Source organism: Panthera onca, chromosome B1 (assembly GCF_046562875.1).
Source record: "Panthera onca isolate mPanOnc1 chromosome B1, mPanOnc1 haplotype 2, whole genome shotgun sequence".
NCBI lineage: Eukaryota > Metazoa > Chordata > Mammalia > Carnivora > Felidae > Panthera > Panthera onca.
In genome coordinates, this window is record NC_138342.1 from 77,230,696 (window position 1) to 77,245,244 (window position 14,549).

General features: G+C 35.2%; 1 protein-coding gene across 3 annotated transcripts in view; it reads left to right on the forward strand.

The window, feature by feature from the left end:
* The window catches only part of GRID2 (glutamate ionotropic receptor delta type subunit 2), a 1,486,895-nt gene that overhangs the window by 775,163 nt on the left and 697,183 nt on the right, over nucleotides 1-14,549 (forward strand). For all 3 annotated transcript variants that reach the window (XM_078445882.2, XM_078445880.2, XM_078445881.1), the window contains exon 4: nucleotides 5,586-5,791. In XM_078445882.2, coding sequence (XP_078302008.1) covers nucleotides 5,586-5,791 — 206 coding nt within the window. The remainder of the gene's footprint in view (nucleotides 1-5,585; nucleotides 5,792-14,549) is intronic.

The following is a 14,549-nucleotide window of genomic DNA, read 5'->3' on the forward strand; positions in this document are numbered from 1 at the left end:
GGCATAAAAGTAAGGATCCGAACCTGATTGTCTGACATCAAGTGTACTGTGTTTTCCATAGATAGTTGTTTCAAAGAAGAAAGATGCAATGGTTTATAAGGGCAAATTACTTATAATGTCAAATTAGCCTGAAAACCAAAACAATAAATGCAAGGAAAATTCCTGGATACATTCTGTCCTGTGCCATCCAACCCCCCCCCCCCTTCAGAACTGAAGCACTTATTCCCCAATCTGTGAGAGCACTGACAGCTCAGTCTCAGTACTCTCCCAGGAATTGCCCTCAGCTGAGGAGAACCACCAAACCGAAGCCCATGAAGGATGATCAAGTTTCTCCTTCCACTGGCCCTAACGTGAGAGAACTCTGAGGGCATCCCACTTCCAGGGGTCTGGGCAGATTTGGTTGAGCAGTATCCCCACTCTCCCTCTGCTGACTCTTGCTCCCTTTCCTGGCTACAGAAGCATTATTCCTGCAGGCTGTTCTTAATAAACATCCTGTACTTCCATCTTTACCTCAGAGTCTGCTTCCCTGGAAAACTCAATCTTCTATAGCTTAGTACGTTTCTCTTAGGCCTGAAAGACAGCTAGTTAGATTAATTAATAACTGAAACCAATTCAGTGTTATTGGGAAGGGTATTCATGTCTGTTATATTTCTTGAGATTTTTATTTAAAATTTGCCTCTATTTAGGGGCACCTGGGTGGCTCAGTCGGTTAAGCGCCAGACTTCAGCTCAGGTCATGATCTCACGGTTCATGGGTTCAAGCCCTGCGTCAAGCTCTGTACTGACAGCTCAGAGCCTGGAGCCTGCTTCGGACTCTGTGTCTCCCTCTCTCTCTGCCCCTCCCCAACTCACACTCTGTCTCTCTCTCTCTTGAAAATAAACAAACATTTATAAATAAATAAATAAATAAATAAATAAATAAATAAATGCATACATGCATACATACATACATAAAATTTGCCTCTATTTAAACAAAATGTAATACACACTACTAGTTAACATGTGAATATCTATTCTTTACCTTCCAGTGTAGCATGAAAAGAAAGAAAATCATTAAGAGCAGTGACAATATGCTAATCCAAGTTCTCCAATAACTACCTTTAAGGGGAGCAAGCAGATCAGACTAAGAGACCATAATCTAGGCAGTATGCATAATGTTTTTGGTATCTACATATATGGGGAAAAGGAGGATCCATAATCTTCATGGCTTTTTCATAGGAGCCTATGAAAGAAAGGGTAAGAAATTGGAGCATTCGTTCTCAAACTGGTTTCCTAAGAATCTTCAGCTGAGAAAATATCTGGGCTTTGTCATTAGAGTTTTTATTTTATTGTAGTGGGGTGGGGCTCAGAAAACTTCTTTTTCAACAAGTTTTCCAGATGATTACAAAATTAAATTCAGTGGACCACCATTTGAAAAGTGCTGACCTAAGGACTAGACTCAAGTATACTTCTCTACTAGTTTTCTATTCCTGCTGTAACAGATGACCACAAATTTAGAGGCTTTAACAACACAAATTATTATTTTACAGTTCTATAGGTTGGAAGGCTGACGTGGAAGCCCATTGGGCTAAAATCAAGATATCAGCTGGTCTGTGTCCCTTTCTGGAGGCTCTTGGGGAGAACCTTCTATGCCTTTTCTAGCTTCTAGAGACCATCCACATTTCTTTGCTGAAGTTCTCCTTCCCCCTTCATCAAAGCCAACAGTGTTACATCTCTTTGAACTTTCCGCAAGGTCAACTCATTCTTCAGTAGTCAGATCTCCCTTTGACTCTCTCTTTTGCCTTTTTCTTCTAATTTTAAGGACTCTGTTATCACCAGATCCACCCCAATAATACAAGATACTCCCCATCTTAAGATCAGGGGATGAACAACCTTAATGCCACCAAGAGCATTAAACCTCTTTGCTGAATAACTTATTCACAGATTCCAGGGATTAGGATTTGGGCTTCTTTGGAAGGTCATTATTTCACATAGCACAAGTTCCTTTACAGTGCCTGGGAAGAAAAGCAATTTTTTCCCTAATCTTATGTTTAATAACTTAGTTAATGAGCCTTCTCCAACTTGCTGTTTTAGAATTATCTGGTCAGTAGAATCCATAATCACTGGAATTACTGAACCGAAACTATATTTAACTTCCTATTGTTAATGAATAGCACTTAGTCACACCCACAGGCCTAGAAGTTCTTGAAGTAAGGCACTATGTCTTGTCTTCTTTCTTTCTATGACTTTTATTTTTATTTCTTGTCAAGGAATAGACACACAGCTGAACAATTGTGATGGTTAATTATGTTCATGAATTATTAAAGCCAAAGGCCCACTCTCTCTTTTAATAACGCTTCCATACAGCAACTAATAGACAGCATGATTCAGATTCTTCTCATATTAAGCTTACCACTTGCCACATGTCGTGGGTGTTTGGTATTATTCTTAAATAAGGAAAGCTGTTACTATTTAATTCCTGCATTTCAAGAGTCTAAAACATCATGCTTGCTATTTTGGATAACTAGCCAACAGTAAATTTTAGACAATTAGGTTCTATCTCATGGGAAGGGTGATCTCCTAATAAGTGATTATGTACTATTATTATTAATAATAGTAACTGGTGTGTTTTAGACCCTCCACTGTAATTTACACACAGTAGATCAGAAAAAATACTTGAAAGTTTTACGAAGAGATTATCTAGGTAGTGATAACCGGAATTCCAGACTAAGGAAGCAAAGTTGTAATAGCGATCTTGTATCACATCACTTTTGGGGCTATACAACAATATACCATATTACTTAATTTCTGGCCAAAATAAAAGCTAAAAAATGCCATACGGTTTTAAATCAAGAGAAAACTATTTATAAGCTTGTTTGAGTTATACTATCAAATAAGTCACTCTCAGACTTAGACCGCTTTTCATTTTTCACACATAGGTTGTCATCCAGTTAGATCCTCTACTTAAACTTTTAAGAGATTAAAACTGTATTTAGAATAAAATCAAAGCTTCTTTCTGTGTCTCGCCAGGAACCACATAATCTGCCTCTCCCTCTCCATATATCTGCACCCCACTCTGTTCTCCCCTCACTAACTTGGGTGCATCCACACTGGAAGCCTTTATGTTCTTCAAACACAAACTCTTCTCTGCCTTGGGCATTTATCATGCTGTCATCTCTTCCTACTTCTTTGCTTGGGTAATGGCGTCTCATGTTTTAGATCAGTTTAAGTACCAGTTTTCCAGCGAAACCTTCCTTGACTATTATAACTAAACTCGATTCTCCTCGCCACCCTGTCATTATCTACCAGATCACCGTTATTGTTGCTTCGCAAGAACTTAGTGTGATTTGTATTTGTTAGTTTGTTTACTTGCTTACTCTCTGTTTCATTGTGGGGAATGGTATTCATTGTTGTGTTCCTTGAACACAGCATTGTATCTGTATTCAATAAATGCATTTTGGAACATTTTTTTTCCCTCAAAGTTAAGATATGAAATTGCACCAGTATGTTATATCTGTGAACAGAAGATTTCCTAGAACGTTATTGATCTGGAACCTTAAGCTTTGGCCACACTGTTTTCTGGGCATCTTTGTTTATTTCAATGTATTTCTTGTTTGGTTTGTATTACATTTAACTGCACGTTTAAGTGATTCAATATAAAGAAACAACTACTTACAATTCAAAATCAAGGCTCTGCTTTGGTGCAAATTGTAAATGTATTTGGTTCTGGGATGGGTCCTAGGCTTCTGTATTTTTAATAAGATTCCCGAGGTGATTCTAATTCATACCAAGGTTTGAGAACACCTGTTGAATGTGTACATGGTACTATTATATGTCTACCTATATCTGTAAATCTCATTAGCTCTAACCTTTTGTTTAATCCATACTTGAGTATTTTAAACCCTCAGGTACTTCCTGACTTGGACACTTAATGAGTACATAATTAATTATTAATATATTATTCTTCCTTTTACATCTCTTGTGCTCTAGATGAGGCTTTGTTCTGTCAAGCTTTATGATTCTGATATCCTGGATTTATAATATAACAAGGAATGAGATATATAATGTAGAATTTATACAGTAATCTATTTTAAGAGTTTTAGATTCACTAGATAGCATATACTATTTATAGAATTGTTTTAAAAGAAAACTAATCATAAAAAGAAAGCAAGTTATTTTTATTAATTTGTAACCCTGCAAATATAAACTTTCAGTTTGAGCAAATATTGGTTTCCAAATTTGTAGCTATTTGTTTTCTAATTCTATGGGCTTACATATTTTTTTAATTGTTAATGTATGAAAAACACACGAGCTAATTATTGCCCTTGAGAGACAAATTTTACATGCATGCAAACATGTACAATTGGGAATATTGAAGTATAGTCCATTCATAATAAGCAACCTACAATTCTATTTACTTCTTATCTTTCACCAGTTTTTTATTCCCTCAAATCACTCTAAGCCATAGATATATAGAGAAAAATATAGTTTATTATATCATTAAAGCAAATCTGCTATATTAAGATTGTAAAGTTCAGATCCCTTCTATAAACAGCCAATGTGGTGTGAAGAAATATTTGTAGCATTTCAGACACTTATTGTTACTTAAATATACATCAAAATACAATCTTTAAACACTTTTTTTTAGAATGGATTTGATCCTTTTATTTAAATATGAAATAGAGATAGTTTTCATTTGATAATCTTTTAAAACTTTGCTTATTTTGGACTTGTTGTGAATATTTTGTTAAAATATATCTTATAGACAAAGTACATCCCTCATACTCCTGAAAAGAGAACTATCTCCTACCAGGTTTGCTGTATTTGAGCTAAGGAAGTGGTACTCATAAAATGACAAAAGAATGGCTATTTTATTTGTGGTCTAAATGACCTGTAACGCTTAGAAGATAACCTCTGAAAACCCTCTTTCTATTTAGATTGTCAATGTCAAGTCTTAGTGATATTATTGCCTGTTTCTAGAACTGGTAGTAATTTTGATTTAGAGTCATCTGCCATTAATGATATTCATATTTTATCTAAAGTTAATATCACTCTTGAATGCTGAGCAAAATAAATAGACAAATGACTGTCTTCCTCAACTACTTCCCTCTACCCAGTCCTAAGATTTTGGTAGAGGTGAGATAATTTAAAATGCTCAGTGGAGACAAAGAAATTCATTTAAAAAATAATTCCTGGGGCGCCTGGGTGGCTCAGTCGGTTAAGCGGCCCACTTCGGCTCAGGTCATGATCTCACGGTTTGCGGGTTGGAGCCCTCCATTGGGATCCGTGCTGAAAGCTCAGAGCCTAGAGCCTGCTTCGAATTCTTTTTCTCCCTCTCTCTCTGCCCTTCCCCTGCTCTCTCTGTCTCTCTCTGTTTCAAAAATGAATAAACAAAAAATTAAAAATAATAATGCCTGCATTTTTCACATAAACACATTATATCGTACTAAACCTAAAATATATTTGAGAACTCTATCAGCTACTCAATTAGTAGTTTTAAATAGTCTACAATGTGGAACAATAACCTGCATTTTGGTTTGAGTGAAATAGCTTTTATCTACCTTTTGTGCTCTAATTCACATTTCGATGTGCTTTTGATGTTCCTAGATATCCGTGGAATACAGGAGTTTTTGGACAAAGTATCTCAGCAGGGAATGGATGTTGCACTGCAGAAGGTAGAAAACAACATCAATAAAATGATCACCACTCTCTTTGACACCTTGAGAATAGAAGAATTGAATCGCTATCGAGACACTCTTAGGCGAGCCATCCTTGTTATGAATCCTGCTACTGCCAAATCCTTCATCACTGAGGTAAGTGACAATTGTCATGGGGTAGGGATAGGTGAAGAAGTAAATGCTTTGGAATAGACCTAACAGACAGGTTGAAAATTCAGAGAAGTGCTGGAGAATTAACTACCCAATTCTCATTAGCACTCATGGAAGTGGCACTGAATTTCTTGCTCATTGCATTTATCCCACACTGTCCAGTTAATTGCTGAGACTGTTTGTTTTTATGTATTTAAGCACACAGCCAGGACGATTTTAAGAAATCTAATGGGAGTTCAAAAGTGTTGTTGACCCCGAATTACTTTAACATGTTCAAGAATAAATTCTCTAAATTCTCTAACCAATCCTTAAATTTTTGCAAGTCAGAATAGTACCTCTGAGAAAAGATATACTTCAATCAGGCTATTATTGCCAGAACATAGCCTATGTTTTACAGAAACATAGAGCAGATTTACTTCTGTGAACTCTGTACAAAGACAAATAATTAAAACTGTCTGAAGCTCTACAAAGTGATGACCATTGTACATTTTATGATGCCGCATCTTCAAAATTTTAATTGTGTCTGTTCATTTGGCTAGAAGTTCCAACACTTTGTAAGAATACAATTAAGACTTTTTAATGATTGGTATAACATCTTTATGTTCTAAAATGCTTGCTATTGCCCTGACAGGATTATTGTCATTTTGCCTTACTTCACGTTTTTATTTTTATGTAGTGCTAGAACTGGTCATGACAGTACATACTTTCACCTGGGTTTTATTATTAGTGTTTTTAATTTCAGTGACTATTTGACTAATACTTTTTTCCTCACTTCTCTAGTAAGCTTTCTTTAGCTCTCAAAGTGCTGCTATAAAGCCTCCAAATTAGGAATGTGCTAGAAATTCTTTGACACTCTATAATATAATTGGTATGAAGGAACTGAAGCAGAATATAAATCACTAAGAAGAATAAAACTTTTGGAAAACTATCAATAATGCCATTTTTTAACATTTTAATAGAGAACTTTGTTATGCAGTTAAGGACATGTGTAGAATATTGACCTTTTCTAATCTATCAAATTACTCAGAGAGTCTCATTGAACAATGAGATGTTTCCACAAGAGAAAGAATATTTCCAATCTTACAGGAGTTGTTTTTTTTTTTTTTTCCTTCAAGAAACACAAAATCTGGTAGAAAATTTAAGACAGATACACAAAGACATATAGCATAAATTAGAATCTTAAAATTATAATAAATGAGGCAGAAGCATCTATGGTCATCTTTGGTTGGGGGTTGTGGACATCAGGAAGGCTCATTGAGAAGACACATTAGAATTGGAATTATTATCATTAGTAGGAATTCACAAAAGAAGTGTGATATTCAACAGACAGATACAAGTCCATCTCAGCCACTTTCTATTTATGTGGGGTTGGCAAATTACTTAACATTTCTGAACCTCTGTTTTGTCATAAATAAAATGAGAATACTATATTGGTTTCAACTTATTAAATTTGTAATATAATGAGACATCCTGTATTATGCCTTAAAGGGGGATTTGGGGTGGCACCTAGTAAGTACTTAAGACATGATAAGTTGTAGGTCATTTTTTTCTAGCATATAGTACGTTCCTAATCACAGCAGGTGCTCAAAAATTACTTGGTGATCTGAAAAGAATGTCAGGATGTGCAAAGACATAGTCATTGATTGTATGCTCAGAATAAAGCAAGTAGTTTTTTGTATAGATTCAAAGTAGGATACACGGAAAAGAGAAGTGACACACACTATGTAAATCATGGATGTAAACCAGATGGCAAAGGCCTACTAATGTCAGGTAACAGTTTATATATATTTACCAAGCAGTCAGAAGTAATGGGCTAAGAAGAGGGACAAGAGGATCAGTGCTTTTGCCAAATCATGATCTTTGCTAGTATTCTGACCACGGTCCCCTATCCTTGACTTTGAACTTTGATACTTATAATAATCTCTTTCCAACTTTGTTCCCAAGCGTATAAAATATATATGTTTTTGTGATTTTCCTGAGACCTCTCTTCTTTCCTCTACCCAGACACCACTTTTCTCCCCCCACTCACTTTTCTTTCACAATCACTGATTTTATGTCTCCAAACTGTACTGTTTCTTCTATAGCCTCAATGACAGGAAGAATGTTAACCTACTCACCTTACCCATCCTAAACTAGCTTTACTATCCTTTGACCTCTAGAGTGGCTCCCATTTTCAATTAACTGTATTCAAACACCTCTCAGCTTGCTTCTGCTCCCCTATGGGTTCCAGGAGCATTTCCCCACTTAGGGAAATAGACTGGCCCTTCAGTACTAGAAGCAATTAATTCAAAAGGCAAGCAGCATGGAATTTAGAAGGCATGCAGCATCAAAGGTCTGGAGATACAAAGAATAGTTCTTGACTTAGAGGACCACTTGATCTAGTGGAGGAGGCAAGCTTGTAACTAAATAATAAAATATGAAAGAAAAATGCTGTAACAGTGATGAGTAAATGGTTCCTATGGTATAACTGAGAAACTCTGCAGGGAGCTGGTGTTTGGCAGGAAAAATTTCACAGATAATTTGCTTTACCAGAATTGTGCAAAATTGTTAAGAATTCATTAGGCAGACAATGAAAGGCAAACAATTCAGTGTGTGTTTGCGTCTGTGTGTCTGTGATATACAGACAGTTTTAAAAATAAAATATGTGAATATTTTGTAATTAAAAAAGCAGGAGTCCCTTAGTCTACCTTTTTCTGTCTCCATTAATTATTTCCAGAATGAATTAATTTTTAAAATTTCATTTTTATTTTTAGAATATACATTCACATGATTCAACATTTAAAAATTTCAGAAGGATAACCTTCTGCCACTGTTTCTCAAACACCCAATTATCTTCTCAAAGGAAAAAAAACGTCTTGTGTTGCATTCCAGGTATACACATATACATATACATATACATATACATATACATATACATATACATATCATACATACACCTTTTCACGTTTTATTACACAAATAGTGGTTTACTACATATGTGCCTGAATTGTTGTTACTTAGTAACATCTAACAGCTCATTCCATTGAGATCTATGAAGTGCTCTTTATAATTTTTAATGGTTATATAATATTTCATTAATAGATGAAGACACTCTTAGCTTTTTTCCCCATTTCTACTTACTCTGGTGAGTATTATTAGTTGACTTATTATTTTATCATCTACCTATTTCATTTTTGCTATTATAAATGAAGACTTAGTTCATTGACTTCACCCATATTCACAATCTCTTCTCACCTTTACTCCACTGCACCTGCTGTGGAAAAGGCATGGTGTCCCTGAAGTCACTTCACGGCTCTCGCACTTTTCTGCCTCCCTATTACTTTACTTTTATATTGGATGTGTTAAGAGCATATATATTCTACTCTGTAACCATAAATAAACCTTTCATGCCTTGGCTAAAAGCTGATTCTATAGGATGAAAATCTATAAATGTGCTTATACTTTTATTACTATGAATATTTTTCACTGAACAACAAAGTATTAGGATATGGTTTATTGAGGGCCTTTTCTCAGGTTTTTCATTTGAGTAATTACTTTCTTACATTTTTTTTCTTCATTTTATCTTTGTTGGCTATTTAAAATCTAAACTCCTGTCTTTAGAGGCAAATCTCCAAACACCTACTAATTTCCTGCCTAAGGTCTTCCCTCCCAAAGCCCTTTCTTTTCTATGCTATTTTTGGCACTTTCTTCATCACCTACTCATCTGGGTCAGATCTACAAATTCTTGGATCTCATGTCTTCTAGTCTCTTAGTTTCCTATATTGCCTGAGAATATCCTCAAGTAACTACCGAAAGAAGGGTATGTGGAGTTAGACTTCATCATTCTATTTATGAAAATATATTTGTTCTAACTTCATATTTCATGTATTTCATGAATAAGTTGGCTAATTATAAACCTCTAGTTCAAAAATCATTTACCTCAGAACTTCATTAGCATTAATTTATTGTACTCTGGCATTCAGTCACCTGAAAAGAAATCCAATGGATGTTTGTTCCTACTTGCTTGAAGGTTGCTTGTTGTTCGTGCTTTGAAATTTTGGGAACTTTATTTTTAATGTTTTCAAATTTCACAATTATGTGTCTAAGTGGGTTTCTTTTACCATCCCTTTAACTCTGTGCTTTCTAAGTCTTTTTTTTCCCTTTTAACATATAAAGTAGCTTTGACTTCTCAAACGTTAATCCTTAGAATTTTTAAGTTTTATTTTCTCACATTACCTTTTGTAAAGTATTTTTTCCTTAGTTCATCTTGATCTATTTCATATTGCATTTGTTTTCAAATGTTGTATGATCCTTGCTTGACATTTATATTTAGGAATTAATAAGTTGATTGAAAGTTGTACATATGAAGACACCTTTTGGCTTGTCCACGGGCGAGCTTCCATTTAAACTGAACAAACGGAACACTGCCATTTTGCTGGAGATGATGCTAGATTTTATATGTATGTTTATGTGTGGTCTTTGTTTTAGGATAGTAATGTCAACACTAGTGTCCCCAATTTAGCCCAGATGATCTACTTTTTTTTTCAAATTTTATTTATTTACTTGGGGAGAGAGAGAAAGAGTGAGCTGTGGAGGTGCAGAGAGAGGGAGAGAGGGAGAGAGACTCCCTACCAGTGTGGACCCTGATGTGGGCCCTGAACTCACAAACCATGAGATCATGATCTGAGCTGAAATCTAGAGTCGGATGCTTAACCAACTGAGCCACCCAGGCACCCCATATATTTTTTTTTAGAAAAGAATTTTATATATATATATATATATATATATGTATATATATATGTATGTATACATATACATATATATATACGTATATATATATGTATATGTGTATATATATATGTATATACACACACACACACACACACATATACACACACACATATACATTAGAAAAGAATTATATATATGTACATATATACATATATACATACATTATATACACATACACACACACACACACACACACACACACACATATTATTTTGCATGAGACAGTGTGTGAGAAAGCCATTGTGAAAATCAGTATGCATTTAACTTGAGTCAGTCCTCTTTATTCACTAATAGTGTATTTGCAAATTTGCTTACTCGCTAAAATTTACTTGTAATTTGAAAATCAATACAAGAGATGTTTCACAAGTAATTCACAGAAATGTGCAGAGATGTGAAAAATTTGAGTTGCCTGACAGCCCAGATTCCCATCTACGATTGAACAAAGCTGTGCTCTGCATTCTTATTTTGGCTCTTATACTGTAAATGAATGTCCTTTTTGCAGTTTATTTAGTGTCTTTTTCTTTTTTTTTTTGCATTTTTTGTGCCATTTGTTGCTGATTTCACTATTTAAAATGGCCTCCAAGTACAGTGCTTGAAGTTCTGCTTTTACTGAGATGTGTCTTACTAAAAAAATACCTGTTCAGTAGGGTTCATTCAGGCATGAGTCCCCTTGGCCATGAGTTCAATGTTAATGAATCAACATGCTATTGTTTGTTTGTGTTGTCCTGTCCAATCTTATATGTTGAAATCCTGTGCTCACTGTGATGGTCTTTGGGAGCTGCTTAACTCCTGTGGATGGAGTCCTCATAAAAAGGACCAGTGCTGTTCAAAATGCTAAAAAGAACCCTGCAGAGCTCTCTAGCCCCTTCTGCCGTGTAAAAACACAAGAAGTCTGTAATCCAAAGATGGCCCTCTTTTGCATGGTGCAACCATGCTGGCACCTGCCTAAATTACCAGCTGGGAGAACTGGGAGAAATAAATTTTGGCTTTTCATAAGCTACCCAATCTGTGATATTTTGTTACAGAAGCCCAAATGGATTGGACACAATAATATATATACAACATGTAGTAATCATATTTACAATAAATATTCAATAAAATGTCTTTAAATAGAAGCGTAAATAAAACCAGAGGCTTGTAGGAACCAAACCTTGTATTTCCCCTAGGAGCAGTGATTCAACATTTATTAATTCCATGTTCTCAGGAAATTTATAGAACATAACCACTGGGAATGATAAGAATTCACTCTGTTCTTATACTTTTCAGCTCCCATCTCACTCCTGCCTTCCATTTGGCTTGGCATTTGTCAAGTATCAAAATTTCTAGGGCTCAGCAGGGGAGAGGGCTTTCTGCTGCTATGTCTTACAACAATAACTAGTCTGTGGCTCGTTCTACCACATTTCATCAGATATCATTACTTCGTCTGCTTTTCTTTTTTCAGTAATTTGTTTAAAAACACTTTTCTGGGGAGTCTGGGTGACTCAGTCAGTTAAGCATCTGACTTCAGCTCAGGTCATGACATAGCATTTCATGAGTTTGAGCCCCACATCAGGCTCTCTCCTATTAGTGAAGAGCCCACTCCAGATCCTCTGTCTCCCTCTCTCTGACCCTTCCTAGCTCATGCTCTCTCTAGTTCAAAAATAAATAAACATTAAAAAAAAAAACACTTTTCTGATGGCCTTTTCCCTTTTGCCTCATGGTTATTGGTTTATATACCTATTCAACTCCTTATATCTTATTCGGGGTTAGGATGTGATCCCTTTAACCTTTTTGAGTTGCAAATTCCAGCATGTTCTTTAAGGTTTTTAGAGTTGCAAACTAAACAAACATAAGGTATTTTATGAACCATTGTTACAATTTTTAGGAGATAATATCATGATATTTAGATTTGGAAAGTCCAGCGTGCACCATTTTGTCCAAATTCCAAATTTATAGTTGAAAAAACTAAAGGCCTTGGGGCACCTGGACCTGGGTGACTCAGTCGGTTGAGCCTCTGAGTTCTGCTCAGGTCATGATGTTGCCTTCTGTGAGTTTGAGCCCTACATAGGGCTCTGTACTGACAGCTCAGAGCCTGGGGCCTGCTTAGGATTCTGTGTCTCCCTCTCTCTCTGCACTTCCCCTGCTTGCATTCCATCTTTCTCTCTCTCAAAAATAAATAAACATTGAAAAAAAAAAAAAAAAAAGAAAAAACTAAAGGCCTCTCCAGAACCAATCAGTATTGATCTCTAACTTCCTCCAGCAATGTTTAACACCTTCGCAGCTAGTGCTGATTATGGATGGTAAGGGACACTCACAGTTTGAAAACAGCAAAGTTGTCTTTAGGTCAAAGGCTACAGATTGTCAGATTCTAAGAGAAGTATTTGTAGAAATAACTTACCAAGGATTAGATGATGGATAGAAAGGCAAATGAAACTAGAAAGAAACTGATGGATTGGGATAAAAGGAGAGATAGAGGGAGTAAAGGTTATGGTGAGGGCAGAGGTTCAGTAAGCACCTAAGAGAGAGAGAGAGAGAGGGAGAGAAAGTCTAGCCAAAGAGGGGGGAATAGCAGAACTCTCACCTTTATCGCTTCCTATACATTCTAAGTGGGCATAGAAAGTTGTTGAAATATTCAAAGGAAATGTTAACTAAAAAGTCAAAAGCATGAGTTTTAAAAAAAAGAAATTGCTCACTTAGTATTGTCATTTAATTGCTAAAGGGAAAAATGGGCATATCAATTCTGTTTGTATCTTTTTTTCTGTCTCTGGAGCAATTATGTGGCACTGAGTTAATTATGCTCTCTTTGAAGTCTTAGAAATTTAATACATTACATGTCTACAGTTAGCGCTCCACCTCTCATTCAAGAGTTTCAAAGCTTTAAGAAAAATACTGCTGTTACGTGCAGCTGAGTAAATCAGCCTGCTGTGATACCGGTAGAAAATTGTTACCACAATGTACCTGCTAGCGTCCTTGAAATTAATATGGTGAAACAAGAGTGCTTACATGGTTTGATTTAAATACGGATTAGGATGATATTTTGAAAAACAATTTTTTTATATAGGATAGATTTCCATTGGAAACGACAGAAGATAATAGCCTTTCTAGAAAGTATACAACAATCCTATATAAATTAGAACTTTTTGGTCATGACTTTAGTTTTCAGGTTTGATAAGAAAATCAGTTCTTTGAAAGCAGGAAGTTTTATTACTTATATGGTAATGAACATCATTTCCTTTTGGAGTTTTTCAAGATTTCAAAAAGGAACCCTGCTGTTACATGAAATCCTTTTATTCTGCAAGGAGAAAAGTGTATTATGTCTTATTCCTTAAACATAGTTTATGAAATGGCTTTCATTTCATTGTATTATATCCCAGAGAACTCTGATCTTGTCAAATAACTTAGAGGCAAAGTTACTTACCTCAAGTATATAAGCAGTTTGCCACAAATAAGCCTTTAGGAGAGTTTAGGAAACAAGTGAAGATATCTTTCTCAATGGATATAGCAAAGTTCTCAGTCATCAAAAGAGTACTCTGAATAATCAAATTACTGTGATGGTTATTTAATAGCTGTTTAAATAACTCAGTATTTCAACAAAAAAGAAATTATTTGAAGACATTATGCAACGTACATTTTTTAAGATGACACTGGTAATAATATTTGAAAAAGGAACTTATAAAAAATTTTCCCTAAAATGTATCCATTGAATGAAAATCTCTTTAATACTACTGTGTTCATAGATGGCTGCTATGCATTTTTAAACTAAACTTTGTATTGAAATTTAACATATACAAGAATAGTGCACATAAGTGTGTAACTCAAATTTCCATCCAACCAGTGTTTAGGTCAAGAAACAGAACATAAGTGGTACTCTCAGGTTCCCTTTCTGTGTACCACACAGTTATAACCCCCTTAAAGATAACCATTATCCTTACTTTGAACATAGTAAACTAGTCGTGATTGATTTTAAACTATGTATGAATAGGATCATGCTGTA